Raw genomic sequence first — 18,587 nt, forward strand, 5'->3', positions numbered from 1 at the left:
CAGCAAAAGAAAAAGCTCAGAAAAATTATAAAAGTAAAGGAGGGTACTAGTGGCTTATGCTAGCTACTCAGGAAGCTGAGATCTGAGGGTCAAGATGAAAAGCCAACTTGGGAAGGCAAATCCAAGAGATTCTTACCTCCAACAAGACAACAAGAACCAGAAGTGGAGGTATGACTCCAGTACTAGAGCATCAGCTTTAAAAGCTAAATAAGAGCACAAGGCCCAATTTCAAGGCCTAGTACTGGCGCACGCACGCACGCGCGCGCGCACACACACACACACCACTCTAAAATTGGTTTTATTTACTGATATTCCAGTTTAGTTTATATTTAATTTATAAATTTATGGGCTGGGAAGGTGGCTCAGTGGTAGAGCGCTTGCTTTGCATGCCTGAGGGCCTGGGTTCGATTCCTCAGCACCACATAAGCAAAAAGAAAAAAGCCGGAAGTGACGCTGTGGCTCAAGTGGTAGAGCGCTAGCCTTGAGCTGAAGAGCTTGAGGGACAGCGCCCAGGCCAAGTTCAGGCCCCATGACTGGACCCCCCCAAAAAAATTAATTTATAAATTTATTTTGGTTTAAGGAAGCAAAAACTATCCATATAACTTATTTATAATTTATATGTGTGTGCTATTATAATAAAGTAATACATCAACTGAAATTCACAAAAGATTTTGTTTTTTTTTTCATTTAAAATGATTTGGATATATATAGTCTTCTGGGGGAAGATATCCATCCAAACTTTTTTTAAACATACAGACATACCATTTGACATATTTTCTTCTCTGATGTTAAAGGATGATTGAAAGTGCATTTGCCAAAAGAATACAGAGCCAGGATCATTTGATATGTTCTAGTTCACACTCTTACCCAGCAATATGGAGTGAAAAAAGGATGTACTTCAAGCATTTATAAAAAAAATTCCCTTCCTTACTTTAGTTATTTGAAGCCCATCTAAAGTTGATACTATACTAATGAGCAATCTCTGTATATCAAGACTCCATATTGCTGTCTGACCCCAGGGGAGCTGTATGGACTACCAGGCAGGAGGCAGGGGTGGCTACATCTCAGAGCAATTTAGTAAATGCACTGTCTCTGGGCATCCAGAAAGTAGATGCAAAGGGAATAAACAAGTAATCAGACCCACAGTGCTGGGAATGGTAAAGGAACATTAACAGGGCTCAGTCCTTGGGAAACAGAGAACTGCTGGAAGATTCAGAGCTCAGGAGTAGTTGGCAGAGCTGATGTTAGAGGGATATGATGCCAGGCACTGGTGGCTTATACCTATAATCCATACTACTCAGGAGGCTGAGAAGTGAAGAGCACAGTTCAAAGCCTGGCCAGAAAAGTCCATGAGACTCTTATCTCCAACGAACCACCAACAAAGCTGAAAGTAGAGCTGTGGCTCAAGTAATAGGACTTTAGCCTTGGGCCAAAAAAAAAGCTCAAGACAGCAACTAGGCCCTGAATCTAAAACCCAGGATAGGCACACACACACACACACACACACACACACACACACACACACACACGCACGCATACACGCATGCACACACACACATACACACGGACAAGTTGAGGATGGACACTCTTTCAGTGGTCTGACCAGTCGCACTTAAAAAAAACAACAAGCAAACAAACAAATGGTATCAATATGATTATAACTAATCTTTAGTAAGGTAACAGTGGCTAGGAATTGGTGGATCATGCCTGTAATCCTAGCACCTTAGGAGGATGAGATCTGGGATCACAGTTCAAAGCCAGTTTGGGCAGGCTAGTCCATGAAACTATTATTTCCAATTAACTACCAAAAAAATCTGGAAGTGGAGCTGTGGCTCAAATGGTAGAGTGTTAAACCTTAAGCAAAAAATTCTAGGGACAGCACTCTGGCTCTAAGTTCAAACACCAGGACTGGCCAAAAAAAAAAAAAAAAAAAAGGTGATTGAGCTAGCCACATGAAGTTGGGCAAGATGGAAGAAAGGTCTGCCAGGGGTACTTTAGTTACTTAAGAAACTCTGAAGCTGGGTGCCAGTGGCTCACACCTAGCTACTCAAGAGGCTGAAACCTGAGAGTCATGATTCAAAGCCAGCCTGGGAAGGAAAGTTTGTGAGACTCTTATCTCTAATAAAGTACTCAGAAAAAAGCCAGAAATGGCACTGTGGCTCAAAGTGGTAGAGTGCTAGCCATGAACACAAAGAAGCTCAGAGATGGCCAGGCCCAGAATTCAAGCCCCAGCACTGGTGAAAAGAAAAAGAAAAAAAGAGAAATTTTGAGCTTGATCAAAAGCTGGGGAAATGTAGGGCAAGGTATAAGTATGATGGGGTGTTTCAAGGCTTTGACATGACTGAGAGAGCTTGAATGAGGATGAGGTGGGACCACTGAGAATTTTAAGTTCTGGGGCTTACAGGAAAAGGTGATGATGCTGATAAGGAGCTGACACAGACGCATAGTTAGGAGAGGGCAACAGGCTCGGTGTATCAGGAGTGGAGTTTCAGGAACAATTCATAATAGAAACAGTAGCAAATATCTCACATGTACTTGTTATTTTTTGAACTTTATATCTATATCTCTCTACCTACCTAATCTGATATGATTCCCCTGAGATACATCATCTGATATGACACCCATGCCAAGTCTAGACAGTATCCCCGTACTAGCTATCTGTACCTTATGGAACAGGTTTGAGTAACTTGATCAAAGGCTTTTCCCATATGCAATAGTACGAAGATCAGAGTAAGGCAATCTGTCTCAACCCTATTTAACCTGGTGGGAGAATCCAGTAAGCAAAAGATCTCTTCCCCCGCTTGCCCCCAGGGCAAAGGAAAGAGGGGAACATATGGGTAGAAAGGCATGTTTGGAAATTCAGAGAAATGCTCTGTGGGGCAGGGACTGAGCCCATCTGCATGAGCAGGGGGCCAGACAGGAAAGGACACAGGAGACCTGAGCAGGAGGATAAGCTTGGAGGAGCACTAGGAGAATGAGGGTGTCAGCCAGCTACCACACCACACCAAGGACCCAGTACAACCTCAGGGCAGAACTGGCTACCCCAGTTAGCAACATCAACATATCAGGAGGATGGATACCCCTGAAAGCCATATCCTTGCAGGGTCCTTGCCATGTCTGCGTATGAACCATGGGTACCAACCACAGAGCAAGCCCTGTGCAGACTTGCTGTCTCACAGAGCCAGTGTCTGCCCAGCAGGGATAAAACAAATAGGATGATTACCTTTAAAGAGAGGGCAAGGCGGTCCCGAATGAAGTTCTCTTCTGTTTTTGCCTTTTCGATTTCCTGCTCGAGCTCTAAGCGTTGCTTGCCCACCTGCTGCAAGATCTGCTCTCTCTCTTTGCACAGCTCATTCTTTAATGCTGCTATGCGCTCCTTGTACTCCTCATCCAGTTTCCTGTGAGGAGGAAAAAAAAATCAACAAGCAGCGGGGTCAGGTCCCTCTGGGGGTCCCTCTGTGGATCCTCCAAAAATGGAAACCGAGTTTCAGAGGTGGAAATTGCTGGGAGAAATGACCTCCTGTGTTGCCATCCTTTAGGCTTGGCCACACCAAAATCTCTACAGCCAGATATAGACAGGGCAGGCAGGTAGGCAACGCACCCTGGGCCAGCAAGCTGGGCAAAGGACTCAACCTCTCACCCTGCCAGTCCCACCTGAGATTGTACTCATTCCTCCTTTCTATGGCTGCGTGGTGATCATCCACCTCTGAAGCCATCAGAGACTTGAGCTTCTCAGCCTTGTCCAGGTCTGATCGTAGCTTCTCTTTTTCTCTGACCACTTGGTCGACCCGTTCCCTAGAATCAGAAATAAACTGAGTTAATGGGAGACTGTTTCTAAGCAACAAGTTTCTAACAAAAAACAACAACAACAGAAAAAAAAAAAAAAAACCAGTCTTGTCTGGCTTGCTTCAATTCAAACCCAAAACCAAGACAACCAAAACCTTCCTAAAACAAAAAGGGCATGCCATGATTCCTTAAAAAAAAAAAAATCAATAAGCCAAGTTCTAATTTCCCCACAGTTTATGGGAGATTTGGGCCGTGGGTAGATGAAGAGGAACAGCCACATTTGCACTTGGAATGGAAGGGTGCTCATGGAAGGCATCGCGAGGCTTGTAGATGGTGGGAGAGGGAATACAGCAGGCAAATCTTCTGCTCAACTCACAACAAATGCCGGATCTCAGCCTTGAAGCTGGCCAGAGCTGCCTGATGAATGCCATTCTTGGTGACCAAAAGTTCATTTTCAAGAGCCAGTGTCAGTTCTGTCAAGTTAACATTTCCATCAAGCCCGAAATCCAAGGCCTAAAAAATAGAATATGATAGAATAAGTTTCAGACAGAATTTGTGAATTCTATCTTCTGAGATCAGAAAATGTGAAGATTATATAAACTTAGAGAACTGAACGTAGCTTAGAAGCTCAATGCTTACATTTCTTTAGTGATTTCTCAGGAAGAATATTTAATCTAGAAGGTAACTAATTTATTTTTCAAATATAATTTTTTTTCAAAATTCAAGTAAAATGATCATTTGTATTTTTACAAACAATACTATCTGGAGCTGAGCGTGGTGGTTTAAACCTGTAATCCTAGCTGCTTGGAAGGCAGAAGCCAAGTGAACGAGTTCAAGGCTACTCTGGACAAAAAGAAGTTTGTGAAACTTCATCTCAAACCATTCCTGGGCAAGGTAGTGGGGCCAATTATGGCAGCTATAGGGAAAGCACAATGGCAGGGTGCGGTGGCCTATACCTGTCATCCCTACAGATACAGAGAAGCACAAGCAGGAGGATAAAAACCTAGACTGGTCCAATCATAAAGCAAGACCCTACCTCAAGAACAATGAATGTAGAAAGGGGCTAGAGATGTGGCTCAAGTGGTAGAACACCTGCCTGGCAAGCTTGAGGTCCACAGTTTAATCCCCACTATGGGAAAAAATTATCTGGGATAATTCTTAACAACCAAGGGTCTGATAAGAGCCTTTCTCATGTTAATAATTTGGGGTTAAAATCACAGAAAGTGGCCCTTAGACTCCTGGAGAGACAAGGTAAGTCTCTGAGATCTTATGAACAGAATAATCATTAAGGAGAAATGGAACTAAATCAGAGGTATAAAAACAACAACAACCTTTTCAACCCTTCCCCAACGAGCTACTTTTCTCCCCTGTAAGCAACTCACCTTCAGTATCTCCTGGCTGTTCTCAATGCCCTCTTCCTGCCAAGTGTCCAGTATCCTCTCCACAGATGCATGGCCCATCCCATCATCCAGACAGGACAAGACACGAAAGCCAATGGTGCTTGTCTTCGCTGATGGGGTCATGGTACGACGTCCACTCTCATCAAAAGACTGGAGGAAGAAAGATGAGCAAGCTTAGCTGGACGGCAGGCATTTCACCTAGATTCTAGTCAAGACTGAAATTGATCAGTCCTCAGAGGGAGCAGGGGAGGGGAAGAAGGAGTCATGCAGTGTCTTTGATTGGTCCCTGTTTCCCAATGAGTAGAGCCTAGAAAGTTTATTTAAAAGAATTGTTCTGAGAGTTCTTTTTCATAGACAGACCATATCAGGCTTCTTCCGACCCTGAGTTCATGTCAAGAGGCGTAATTATAGGCCAGAGATATGATTCAGACTCAAGGCCACAAGTTCAAATCCTGATAGCAGCAATAATAGCAACAACAACAACAGTCAGAAGTATATGGTTGAGCACTGGTGGCTCACACCTGCAATCTAGTTACTCAGGAGACTAAGACCTGAGGATCTTGGCTTGAAGCCAGTCTGGGCAGGAAAGTCTGTGAAACTCTTATCTCCAATTAACCACCAAAAAGCTAGAAATGGAGATGTGGCTCAGGTGGTAGAACATCAGCCCTGAGTGAAAAGACAAAGCACAGTATCCAGGCCCTGAGTTCAAGCCCTAGTACCAGAACGCATGCATGCATGTTTGTGCATGCAGACACAGACACAGACACACACACACACACACACACACACACACAGCATAATTAGGGCCATTCCATTCTAATTTATGGTCATTTCTTAAGCCCAGTCTTTCTTTCCTAATGGTTTAGTCTTCCTTATTCTCCTTGAGCTTTGTATTCTTTCCTTGGAATTTTGTTCAAAAAACAAATTAATACATTAGCAATTGTTAAATGGGTTTAATGTTTCTTTAAAAAATCTTTCCCGCTGGTTTCTCACCTGCATAGAGAGGTGCCTTTTCAGTTGTCTGTAAGGAGTAGATGCTGAAGGTGTAAGAGATTTTCCAGTTTTGAACAAACCATAGAAAAAATCTTCAACACTCATTGTGCCATCGGGATTGAGGTTATGAAATACTTCCTTAATCATCTAGAAAAACAGTAATCACATATTTTAAATACTTCACTCAAAATAATACATGCCCAAAGTTCTGGCCAACAGAAATCAGAACCACTGTTGTTCCTAACACTGTAGAATTATAACTTGATGTCCTTTTATTCTCAGTACATTGAATTTATTTCCCTCTATACACACTAAGGATAAAAAATCCCTTTCTAACATCTCCAGAATCTTGATGCTAGGGATCATGAACCAATACCCCTAGAGGCCGGCAAGGTGGTGAAAACGGATGAAGTTTTAGGATGTTGGGAAGTGGTAAGTTGACCATCAAGCCCAATACATGCATCCTGCCCTCCTCAAATGATCTAGATACATCTTTCCATCTGCCAGATGCAGCCAGATCTAGGGATTTATTTATTGGTTCATTCATTCATTCATTCATTTTTGCCAATAGTAGGGCTTGAACTTAGGGCCTAGGTGCTGTCCCTGAGCTCCTTTTGCTCAAGGCTAATACTGTACCACTTTGAGCCATAGAACCACTTCGGAGTAGTTTATTGGAGATAAGAGTCTTACAGACTTTCCTGCCTGGGTTGGCTTTAAACCACCATCCTCAGATCTCAGCCTCATGAATAGCTATGATTACAGGCATAGGCCACTGGTACCTGGCTGGGGATTTTTAGAAAACTCTCCCATTTGAAAATTGTGTGCCACAAAAATCCAATTTGTATGACATTGGGCCAATGTGTATGACATTGGGGTGGGAGTTTGCCATTCCTGCTCTCCTTACTTCTGGGAAGCAGAGGCGTGGTCCTAAGACAGTAATCCACTTCCTCCTCAGGAAGCAGTGAGTACTGTGACCTAACTGTAGCTACAAAATAAAGGGTGGCTGAAGTTTACATTGCTTTCACTTGTAAAATTCTTAGATCTCAAGTTCTTTGTTAATGACATCATTTTGAACTCCCAATTCCCTTGGTTTACAGCTAATAAAGAAAAGTTCTACAGCTTCATGATTTTTCCTCTAAGGCACAACGATAACACAGAGTCAAAGGTATGTTCAGTGAGCATCCTTTGTGCATCTTTAAACCAGCGGCAAAGAACTAAATGTGCTTCTCCTTGTTCTAGGTTTTAGGGTCGCTCTCTATGTTTGGCTGCCCTTTATTGCAAGAATTGTTTTTAGATAAATAATCTAAGTTTGTGCAATATTTCTTGGGAAGTGACCTGTGGTTCTGTGGACTGCCCAAGTTTATAATTAGGAGAATGAATTAATCTTATGACTCTGAAAAATAAATGGTTACTGAGCCATCCATTGCAAAAAGTAGTCACAAAATATATGATGGTCACCTATAAAAGAGTGAATGCAAAAAACAAAACAAATAAAACCAAACCAACAACTTTCCTTTCAGCTAGGCTACTTAGAAGCTTCTGAAGAGAAAACTTTCTTAGTTAGGGAAATAATACCACTTATTGCCTAAGTAGGCAGACAGTGTAGTTTCAAATATAATTTTAACCAAAGATCCAAGAGCTTCAACTATAGCCCTAACCTCTAACTCTTTCTAATCCTTAGTCTTAGCTTTCTGAAAGATGTATCTTAAAATTAATTGTTTTCATTCGTTTAATGGCTATTCATATACTCATCCCTTAATTTTTCAGAAAATGTTAGCCGGGCACCAGTGGCTCATGCCTGTAATTTTAGCTACTCAGGTTGAGAGCTGAGGATTGATGTTTGAAGCCAGCCTGGGTAGGAAAGTCTGTGAGACTCTTATCTCCAACTAACCACCAAAAGCTGGAAATGGAGCTTTGGTTCAAGTGATACAACACCAGCTTTGAGAGAAAAAGCTGAGGGACAGTTCCCAGACCCTGAGACAAGTTCTAGTACCAACACACACAGAAAAAGAGAGAGAGAGAGAGAGAGAGAGAGACAGACAGACAGACAGACACAGAAAGGGAGGAGAGAGAGGGAAGGAAAGAGAGAGAGAGAGGCAGAGGGAGAGGAAGAGGGAGAAGGAGAAGGAGCGGGAGAGGGAGAGGGGGATGAGGAGAGAGGAGAAAAGAGAAAAAGAAAAAAAGGAAATGTAAAGCAGGGAGTTTTACCAAATAAAATTATTTGAGGGGCTCTTTCAAGTTCTTTTTTGTACTTTCTAAACAACCAACCATCCTTTTCCATTTCCAAAAGAGCAAGAATGAGACCTAGAGTACCTGGCTGCTCTACATGTCAAGGCTCTCTTTAGGTCACCAATGAACAGCTTGTTGATTCTCAGTGAGCAAGATTGTCCTGTATCTCCCTCCACCTAAGAACTAGAGATGACACTGGCTTTTCCAAAAAAACCTAAACTTAGCAGCCTAGGCTTCAAAATATTCCCCTACCTCAAATGTATGGCCCACCCTGCTTAATTCTTCCACACTCCCACGTCTTGCTCTGTGACTGACACCTCCATAAATACATCTGACATGGTAGATGTGCTGAGCTAGCCTGTCCCGGCCTCTTGTAACATGTCAGCACAGCTATAGGTTCCAAAAGGCTCGGCTAAACATTTATCTCCACAACAAAACACTTTTTGAGAGACAAACTCTGATGAGTGACTTCTTAGGAAGAACAAAACTGGTCTCAGAAGCTGCAGGAAGCCATGATATCGCCATTCCCAGCCTGTGGCCTGCTAAGCCTTCCTGGTCATTAGCAGCCTACAGGTTCCTTCCTCATTGGTACTGCAGAATCAAACCCACTGCAGGCCTCACCTCTCCATCAACACTCTGCAAGCCATACTGCTCACAGATGGAGACCAGCTTCTTCCGGTTCAAGTGGCCGTCGCGGGTAATCCCCAGGTCTTCACAAACCTCTTGCAGTTTCTCTTCTATCCAGTCTTGAGGAGGAGAAGACCCACTCTGCGAGGCATTCAAGTCATCTGGGTTCCAAAACCTTAACTGGCCTGAAATCAAAACAGACACTGTATGGTCTCCCAAGGCATTGCAAAGAGAGGGCTTATTTGCAAAGGAACCTGTAGTTTTGGAAGAAAAAAAATTATATATATATATATATATATATATATATATATGTATATATATGAGACTATAAATGTTGATCCCACTTGATTTGGTCTTGAGGTCCAGTGTCATGGAATCATTGTTTTTTGTTTGTTTGTTTTTGGTGATGGGGGCACAGACACTTTTTTGCTAAATGGTAATCACAGCTGAATAAGAAGCATTTCCTCCTCCAGAACAGCACACAAGGCCTGCTTTACTGCCACTGAGAATGTAAGCTTAGGCTGCTGTGTGATTATCAGTTATCCTCAAGGTTTTTTTTTTTTGGGTCCGGTTGTGGGCTCTGGGCCTGGGCGCTGTCCCTCAGCTCTTCAGCTCAAGGCCAGTGCTCTACCACTTGAGCCACAGTGCCACTTCCGGCTTTTTTTTCTTTTTGCTTATGTGGTGCTGAGGAATCGAACCCAGGGCCTCAGGCATGCAAGGCAAGCGCTCTACCACTGAGCCACCTCCCCAGCCCCTCCTCAAGCTTTTTTTGTGGCATATATATATATATATATATATAAATATATATATATATATATATATATATATGCATGCCAGTACTAGGGCTTGAACTCAGGACCTAGCTCTTGCATGTCTTTTTTACTCAAGGCTAGTGCTCTATCACTTGAGCCATACCTCTAGTTCTGACTTTTTGCTTGTTAATTGGAGGTAAGAGTCTCATGGACTCTTCTGCTATGATCCTCAGAATCATGAGCCTCAGATCTCAGCCTCCTGAGCAGCTGGGAAAGTAGGCATTAGCCACCAACTCTTGGTTATCCTCACGATTTATATACCCTCTACTATAATGTGTAGGTTGTTTTATTTCTACTTTGTTTTTGAGAAGGAAATAATTTCCTCATGAATGTTTCCAGATTTGTTGTTTTACAAATTGTTACATATGAACATTATCACCTCCTGAAACCAAGCAATTCAACCTGAAAAAAGAATAAAAGATTGCAAGCTGCAAGTTCCAAATTTTATATGAAGGGTAAGTTTTTTTTTTTTGGGGGGGGGGTCCAGTCATGGGGCCTGAACTCTGGGCCTGGGCGCTGTTCCTCAGCTCTTCAGCTCAAGACTAGCGCTCTACCACTTGAGTCACAGCGCCACTTCCAGCTTTTTTCTTTTTGCTTATGTGGTGCTGAGGAATCGAACCCAGGGCCTCATGCATGCAAGGCAAGCGCTCTACCACTGAGCCACCTTCCCAGACCCATGAAGGGTAAGTTTTGTATAGGAAAGATCCTTATCTACTTATTAAACCCTAAGCCTATCCTTTATTAAATGCCCTCATTGTAAGTTTTTCACATACATATCAATGTTTGTATAAGTCCTCACTTAAACATTAGAAAATTACTAGCACAATTTTGTGTGCCTGGATGAACTTTGAAGAGTTGAAGAGATCACTTAGTACCATTTTTGTTCTTTATAAACAGTAGTTAATCCAATTACTGCTCCGTCTTTCCATACTGGAGATCTAGAGACCATGCTGTAATTACACTTAAACAGTTAATCCCAGGTAGGCTGTGAGCTTGTTAATTGAACCTCATCACCCTCTAGTGGTCACAGGACAGACATGTTCTGCTTTTTAAGTATATTTGGTAACTTGCAAGGGACACATTTTAGTAGAATGCCATTAGGTTGATTGCTTACAAATCAATTTGAAAGTCTATATAGACAAAAATTAGTCCATAAGTGGAATGCTATGTTATAATTGCCACCTCTTGCATGGTGTTAATTAGGTGGATTTAAAAACTATGAGCATCGATTAGGAATGGATTTCTTGTTGTTGTAGATCCTGATATTAATTCCTGTCTAGTATCTAGGGTAAGATGCAGGAAAGAATCAGAGTGCCCTAGGAATGACGGCCCCTGCCCCTTCCCTCCCCACAGGTACCAAGGAACAGCCAGCTCTTACCTTCTGCTTCGTACTCCTCGCTGCGTTGTGTCTTCCAGCGCTAGAAAAGGCACGGGAGATGATTAGTGTGTTTTTGAACTTCTTGAGAAAAAAAGTCTTATCAGTTCTCACACTACTCCATGGCTCTGAAATCACCACTTTGATGAGTCATGTGACATTAGGACCCACCAATGCTTTTATCCAGGTGGATTTGCTTTAGTTACCCAGCCAATCAAGAATGAATACCTACAAACAGACATTGTTATCTGCTGTGTTCACCAATATAGCACAGACTTATCAGGATCTCAACAAATGTATGTCCTTCGCATGTGCAAGGACATTTACCCCACAGCACAACCTGTTTACCTTATTCATGACCCAATCCAAGCTAGGTGTGAGCTGAGGTTCTTCTGGCAACCTAATCACATCCCTTCTTCTCCACCTTCTCAGTACTCCTACAGCTCTTCAGGGACAAGCATCTACAGAGATACCACAGCTCCTTGATTTCCTTAGAAGGCATTGCCTATAGCACAGATTCTCCTCACTGTACTGAAAGTCCAGTGAAGAATGTCCAGACGACTCTTGCCAAACAGAAGGTGCCCAAAGGCTCTAACTCGGAATGTTTAAGTTCACCATCACATGAACAGATTAGAACTGCCAGTCACTAATATATATAGATACCTGCATCAGTAAGGCCCTTTGTCATCTTCATTTTCCATAGTTTTGGTTTTTCTGTGGCTATAATTCATCAGTTCATTCAGCTCACATTTCTACACAGATACTGCCTGGACTAGTGGATGAGGAAGTCTGGGGGCGGGGGTAGGGAGGGCGCAGTGAAGTCAACAAGACTCCTTTGGGCTCTCAATAATCAATTCTGGTCAAATTCAACTGCTGATATGAAACTTTGCATCAAAGCTGGGCACTGGTGTCCCAGGAGACTAAGAGCTAAGTGTCACAGCTCCAATCCAGCCTCAGCAGGAAAGACCATAGACTCTTACCTCCAATTACCCACCAAAAAGCCTAAAGTTGAATTGTGGCTCAAGTGGTAAGCTAAGGAACAGTGACCAAGTTCAAGTCCCAGTACCAGCACAAAAACAAACTTTCGATCAATAAAGTCCCATTAATAAAAGCATTCTGACTATGTGCCCTTCCATGTTTCTTTATCCAACAGAGACAATGAAAAGTGAATTAAATGTCTACCTTAGTTTGGCAATGAAAATTGTGAGAATTCATTATTCAGAATGTAAACAATCGAGTTAAATACATTTAAAAATAGTTTATTCACTATACACTATGTTGAAAGTGCTCTATACAACCTGTGGGCAGGGATAGGACAGAAAAACTGGAAGAGAGTGAGGGAAGGGGTGACATTGTTCAAAAAGAAATATATTTATTACTTCACTTATGTAACTATAACCTCTCTGTACATCACCCTTATAATAACAATAAAAAGAGCTTAAAAAGTTTTAAAAAACTCAACAGAGTTTTTTTTCATTATTTTTTCAACAGAGTTTTTTTTATCTAACAACTATTGGATAAAATAAATCAAACTACAAGCAGGGATGGTGTGTGTGTGTGTGTGTGTGTGTGTGTGTGTGTGTGTGTGTGTGTGTGTGTGTGTGTGTGTGTGTGTGTGTGTGTGTGTGTGTGTGTGTGTGTGTGCGCGCGCGCGCGTGTGCGTGTGCGCGCGCGCACAGCAGTTCTGGGCTTGAATACAGGCCTGGGCATGTCCTTGAGTTTTTGTACTCAAGGCCAGTGTTCTACCATTTGGGCCCACCTCCACCTCTGTTGTTTTTGGTGCTAAATTGGAGATAAGAGTCTGCTCACACCAGTGTCAAACTGCAATCTTCTGAGCTCAGTCTCCTGAGTAGCTAGGATTACATGCATGAGCCACTAGTACCCCATTTGATTTTTTTGTCTTAATTACAATATTATGGCTTGAACTAAGGGTCTCACACTTGCTCAAGCTTGTTTGTTCAGATGGGGCTCTATTACTTGAGCCATGCCTCCAGCTTGGCTTTTTGTTGGTTATTTTTGGAAATGCAGTCCCACAGACTTTTCTGCTCAGGTTGGCTTCAAATTATGAGCGTCTGGATTTAAGCTCCAGATCTGCTAGGATCTAGTGTGAACCAAACTTATCTGGCTCAGGAGAATTGGAGAAATGGATGTCAAGAATGCAGCTTTAATCTTTAGTAACAATTCCTAAAGCAACAAAGATGTGTGGGCAAATCAAAGTTGACTTATGTTTGTTCATTTATTTCTCAATGTGTGTTAATGTAGGAAGCAGTGAGTTCAGAGAACTAAGATTCCCCAAGAGACTGTTTCCAGGGTCTGAGGAGTCTGTGGAAATGGGTGCACATTTCTGATTCACTAAGACAATCCGTTCCTGCTGCTTTCTCTGCTCAGTTCTTACCCCTAACTAAGAGGGCCAATGTGGAGAGTGCCTGGTGCTGAATCCTTGCTTACCTATTACCTTGGCCTTTGGCAAAAGTTTCTGATCTCTTTTGTCTCATTTATTAATTTATAAAGTGGGAATAAAGTAGCACAAATTTAGTAGAGCAAAAGTAAAGTGTTTACAACTATGCACCTGGCATATAGGAAACACTATAAAATGTTGTGGTGTTTACTGGATAGCTAATATAAACTATAGCTAATATAAACTAAATTTACAATTGCAGATTTTTTTCATTACTGTTCTTAGACTTAAATCATTCAACTGGTTAAGCTTGGGGAAAGTCTCTATTAGTCATAGAAATTTGTAAGAAAAATGACAATTCTTCAAATAAAAGGGACAAGTTATATGAGAGGCAACAAAATTAAAGCTGGAGGTATGGTCTAACAATAGAGCAACTGCCTAGCAAACATGAGGCCCAGAATTTAAACTCTGGTACTGAAAAAAAAAAAAGAAATAATAAAATGCAATAAACTTAGGGAATGGTTCATCTTAACACCAAAGGTAAATTAAACCACCAAGGGAATCATAGTTATTCTCATTCAATTAATTCAACATAATTCAATTCAATTCAATCACAAGTTTAAAACAGGCCTGTTTTGATGTGATGGCTAACAACATAAATGGATATTATACTTTTGGCAATGAGATGGCTTTATGTATCAAGGCAACAGAAATGTTTATACTATTTCATCCAATAATTCCACTTGCTATCCAAAGACAAGAAAAAAATAAAAGAAAGAAAAGCACCATATGCACAAATATGCACACAGCAACACTTTCTTAAACAATCAAGCATTGAAAACAACTTAGATATTCAACAATGGAGCATAAAGCATAATCATCATAATGAAGTCATTAAAAGTATACTGAAAACATCATGTGGAACCATGGAAAACATCCTAATAAATGAAAAGGCCATAACAAAAATGTGATCTATGATTGCCACTGGCAAAAATATTTATACAAACAGACAAAGACTGGAAGTAAATAATCAATAAAAACAGATATCTTTTCATTGAGGAACCGTGGGAGACACTTTTTTACTTCTATTGTTATAAATGCTGTTTGTACAATACAAGTAGGCATGGCCTTTACCAGTTCTTTGCCCAACTGCTCTCAAATTCTAACCTAATTCCTGTAACTTGGGGGGGGTCAAAAGGGGTCAGAGGCTCTCTCTTCCTTTGGCAAGCCCCACTCTCCAACACTGCGGCTCCCTCCTGTGCTGTGATGGATGGAGAAGCCTTGATGGGAAACCCATGTGTGGCTCAGGTGGGAGAAGGGTCCTGATTCCAAGGCCTCCAAGCTCAGTGATGTGGCAAGATCAGAGACTGTCATCTGACACCTACCTTGGGGACCATCTTGAGACAGTCCAACAATTCACACCAACTCTTAAGGTAAGTGGAAGTGGCCAGATAAAGGTTAATTAAATATATGCTAATCTCCAGCAGTAACAGTTTCCAAACATTCCCCAGGACTCTTTTTAAGAGTCTAGTTAGGCACATTCTGCTAGAAGCAATAAGCTTATGTTAATGGCTATATTTTCATTCCAAGACACCCCAGCTGGACATGGAGTGTATCACCCAGATACACTACAATTTTACTTTTCCACCACGGGTCTGTTCCTTTAATAATTGGGAGGGAGCGGGGAAGCACATGGTGGCTGAATGTTTATTATTAAATTGCTATTTGCGGGGTGTGGGGGGGGAGATTCAATTCATTCATGGCTCATTTATTTTCATTCCTGCTGCCTGGAGCCTGAGGTTCCAATTTAAAAAGCTGAGAGAGAAGAAGGGGAAGGTAGGTTAGGAGGCTGGATGGATTAGATCATTCAGCTGCTGAAACAGCGCCAATATAAGGAGGTGCCACTCCAGAGCAAGCTTCTTTAATTGCTGAAGGCTCCGGCAGAGTAGGGAAAGCCAGCAGGGTGGCATCTTGACAGGGATCTGCCAGGAACCCTAGATGCAGTGTAATCACGAGAAATCTCAGGAAGAGTGGGGAGGAAGGGGGAGCCTATTGCTGGAGTGCCCTCACCACAGTGAGTACAAATAAAAGATTTTCATTTCTTCCCTTGGACATTATTGCAGGTACACGTTACCCTGCAAACTTCAGCTTCTCTTTGGCTCCTGAGGTGAAATCAAGTAGCTAAGCACTGGGCCTGGTGGAGACCAGCTTAATTACTTCCTGGGACCCCCCCTTTGTACCTTCCTTCACCTGTGAGACAGGGATGGCATCTGAATGGAACAGGGAGGTGCACTTGGCACTTAAGAGCTCAATTCTTGCTATTGGTTCAGCCACAAGGAGGTACTTAGGGTTGGAACTCTTCACCTTCATTTTTAATCAGTATGGTGATTTGGGACAAGTAACTAATCACATGTGCCTCGGTGTCTCCCATGGGAAAGAGAACAGCAATACCAAAACTGCACTTTGTATCTGGAAAGTATTTTGTCTCTGGAATCATACCTGGTATGACTTAAGTGCTAAGCATCTGTGAAGGAAGGAAGCATTAGTTACTATTCCTGTTACAAGCATGTTACCAAACCCCCCCGCCAAACAAAAACAAAAACAAAAACAAAACAAAACAAAACCCAAGTTCAAACTTAGGGAAAGTGCAGCAGAAGGAAACAGTAGACAGTCCAGGGTCAGCCTGAAAACTGACCCAGAAGAGATTCTTTAAAACAACAACAACAACAACAAATCTATAGCTTTGATACACTAATTGGTTTGCTTTAATCATTTCACAATGTACATCTTATGAAAACATCCTGTTGAAGTTTCTGCTTTATGTATTTTATTGTGTTATTGGTGTTAGCCCAGATATTTACATAGACAAAGTCCACAGATTACTGGGAATAAAAATCCAAATTGCAGTCATACATTTGACATTCTAGAATCTGTTTTTAAAATTCTGTCATTGATGGTGAAGATGCACTTAATTATACTTTAATAAAAATGGAAGAGAAAAAAAATCACAGCTTTGTGATGGTGAAGGTGATGAAGCGATTAACTTTTGAAGCCATTTAGGATCTCAGCCTCCTTTGGGGACAGTCCTCTCCGTACAGACAGTATTCCCTGGGCAGCCACAGCTGGCAGCGGCTGCCCTATGCCTTCTCATTACCATACCAGGTGGACTGGCCAACTGACCCATTGAGAGAAAACCAGCAGAGGGTCAGAGGTTACCGAGCCCCACAGTGGCAGCTTCAGAAAGCAGCTGCCCTCCCCCTTAGGCAAACAAAGGAAGCTCCTGCACCCACCCCAAGGGTGGAGTCTCTCCATGTCACACTGACCATTGAGGCCAGCTCTGGGGTTGACCTACAGCTGCTCAAGAGTGCCCTGCCACATATTAGCCACACAAGCGACACTAGTTTGGGGAATATTTTCTTTGGAGGGACACCTGCTTTGGTGGACTTTGGAGCAGATGGCCTAAGTCTCTCCAGAACCCCAGATCTTCCAGTACCAAGGCCAGACCAGCATCTGCAGCCTTTGGGCCTGGCACAGACCGGGCCCACAATAGCCCAGCCACCACCTCCACAAGCCATCTGCTCCAATGGAGACCTTTGTGTACTACAGAATGTATGGCTAATTAAAACGATTATGAGGGCACATGAGAGGCCAATCCTCCCCCAGCAGAAGTGGCTGGGCTGACCTCTGCAGCCGGGAACCTGAAGCAGACTTTCTTTCTTTCTTTCTTTCTTTCTTTCTTTCTTTCTTTCTTTCTTTCTTTCTTTTTCTTTCTTTCTTTCTTTCCTTCTTTCTCTTTCTTTTTATTTTTTTCCAAATTTTTTATTGTGATTACGTGGTTACATAATTTCCCAAATTTCACAGTATTGTGGGATAGTGATGCTTAGTTAAAGTCACAAACACATTCTAACTTTCATGGAGCAAATTGTCTATCATGGTCTATAACATTTATGAGTTCTATGAGCTTTGCAATACAGTTATTTCTTCCGCATTCTTTTGTTTTGCATAGCATCAGCTGTTCCCTCTTTCCCACTTGTTCCCTCCCTCCCATCGCTGCCATTGAGTTGCTTAGTTCATTTTGATCAATGTCCAGTGCAGCTGATGGGTCCTGCTGTTGTATGTTTTTCCCTGATTCCCTCTAGTTCTGTGTTGTCCTCCTGGTTTCCCTCTGGTGTGCACATATATACCATACATGTGATCAGCAGAAGGGGGTTATTTAGTAGTGATTGGACCAGATGAGTGGAAGTCCTTTGTTTCTTAAGTCCTGTTAATTTTGTCTTATCACCTAACATTTTGGATTTAACATCCACTTATCAGGGAGACCATGTGCCGTTTGTCTCTTTGCACTTGGCTTACTTCACTCAACATGATTTCTTTTAGCTCCATTCATTTCCCTGCAATCTCTTTCTTTCTCTCTATTTTTTTTTCTGAAAGGCCCTTCCTCCCTGCCTGCCTGCCTCCCTTCCTTTTTTTCTTTTCTTTTTTTTTCTGAAAGGGCCCTGTAAGCCTGGAGAGAAGGAAATTTGCTAGAAAGACAAAGCTCCCCACACATACTGAGCTGGGGTGCTCCATTTGAAAAGGGGAATACAAAGTTGTAAAGGTCGTTTTACGACATAACACCTTGTACTTCTCATTGTTGCAATGGGTCCACCTGTATCTTTAAACGGGGGTGTGGGGGGTGTGGGGAGGTGGGTTGGGGGAGATGGGAAGGGATGGTAAGGGGAAACAAAAGAGGAGGCAACAATGCTTGATAAGAAATGTACTCATTACCTTGCTCATGTGATTGTAACCCCTCTGTACGGTATTTTCACAATTAAAAAAAAGAAATATAATTTAGCAATGTATAGAAAATCTTTGGAAAAATAACTGTTTGAGGAGACTGCTTCTGATGGAAACTTTAGGACTTTTAAAAATAGGACAACCACAGTGTGTTTGGCTCACAGTCCTAAATACTGTGGAGGCCCTGTCTC

At 42.1% G+C, this 18,587-nt stretch overlaps 1 protein-coding gene across 12 annotated transcripts in view; it reads right to left on the reverse strand.

Moving 5' to 3' along the window:
- Positions 1 to 18,587, reverse strand: part of Nin (ninein) — a 121,354-nt gene that overhangs the window by 49,461 nt on the left and 53,306 nt on the right. For all 12 annotated transcript variants that reach the window (XR_011373096.1, XM_070027971.1, XM_070027979.1 and 9 more), the window contains 7 exons: positions 11,226 to 11,265; positions 9,030 to 9,220; positions 6,180 to 6,326; positions 5,169 to 5,336; positions 4,163 to 4,299; positions 3,655 to 3,795; positions 3,224 to 3,398 (listed from right to left, as the gene is read on the reverse strand). Coding sequence is in view for 11 of the 12 variants with exons in the window: in XM_070027971.1 (XP_069884072.1) it covers positions 3,224 to 3,398; positions 3,655 to 3,795; positions 4,163 to 4,299; positions 5,169 to 5,336; positions 6,180 to 6,326; positions 9,030 to 9,220; positions 11,226 to 11,265 (999 nt within the window). In the remaining variant the exon portion in view is untranslated. The remainder of the gene's footprint in view (positions 1 to 3,223; positions 3,399 to 3,654; positions 3,796 to 4,162; positions 4,300 to 5,168; positions 5,337 to 6,179; positions 6,327 to 9,029; positions 9,221 to 11,225; positions 11,266 to 18,587) is intronic.

This window comes from Dipodomys merriami, unplaced genomic scaffold, assembly GCF_024711535.1.
Source record: "Dipodomys merriami isolate MVZ:Mamm:240054 unplaced genomic scaffold, mDipMer1.0.p SCAF_1, whole genome shotgun sequence".
Classification (NCBI taxonomy): Eukaryota; Metazoa; Chordata; class Mammalia; order Rodentia; family Heteromyidae; genus Dipodomys; species Dipodomys merriami.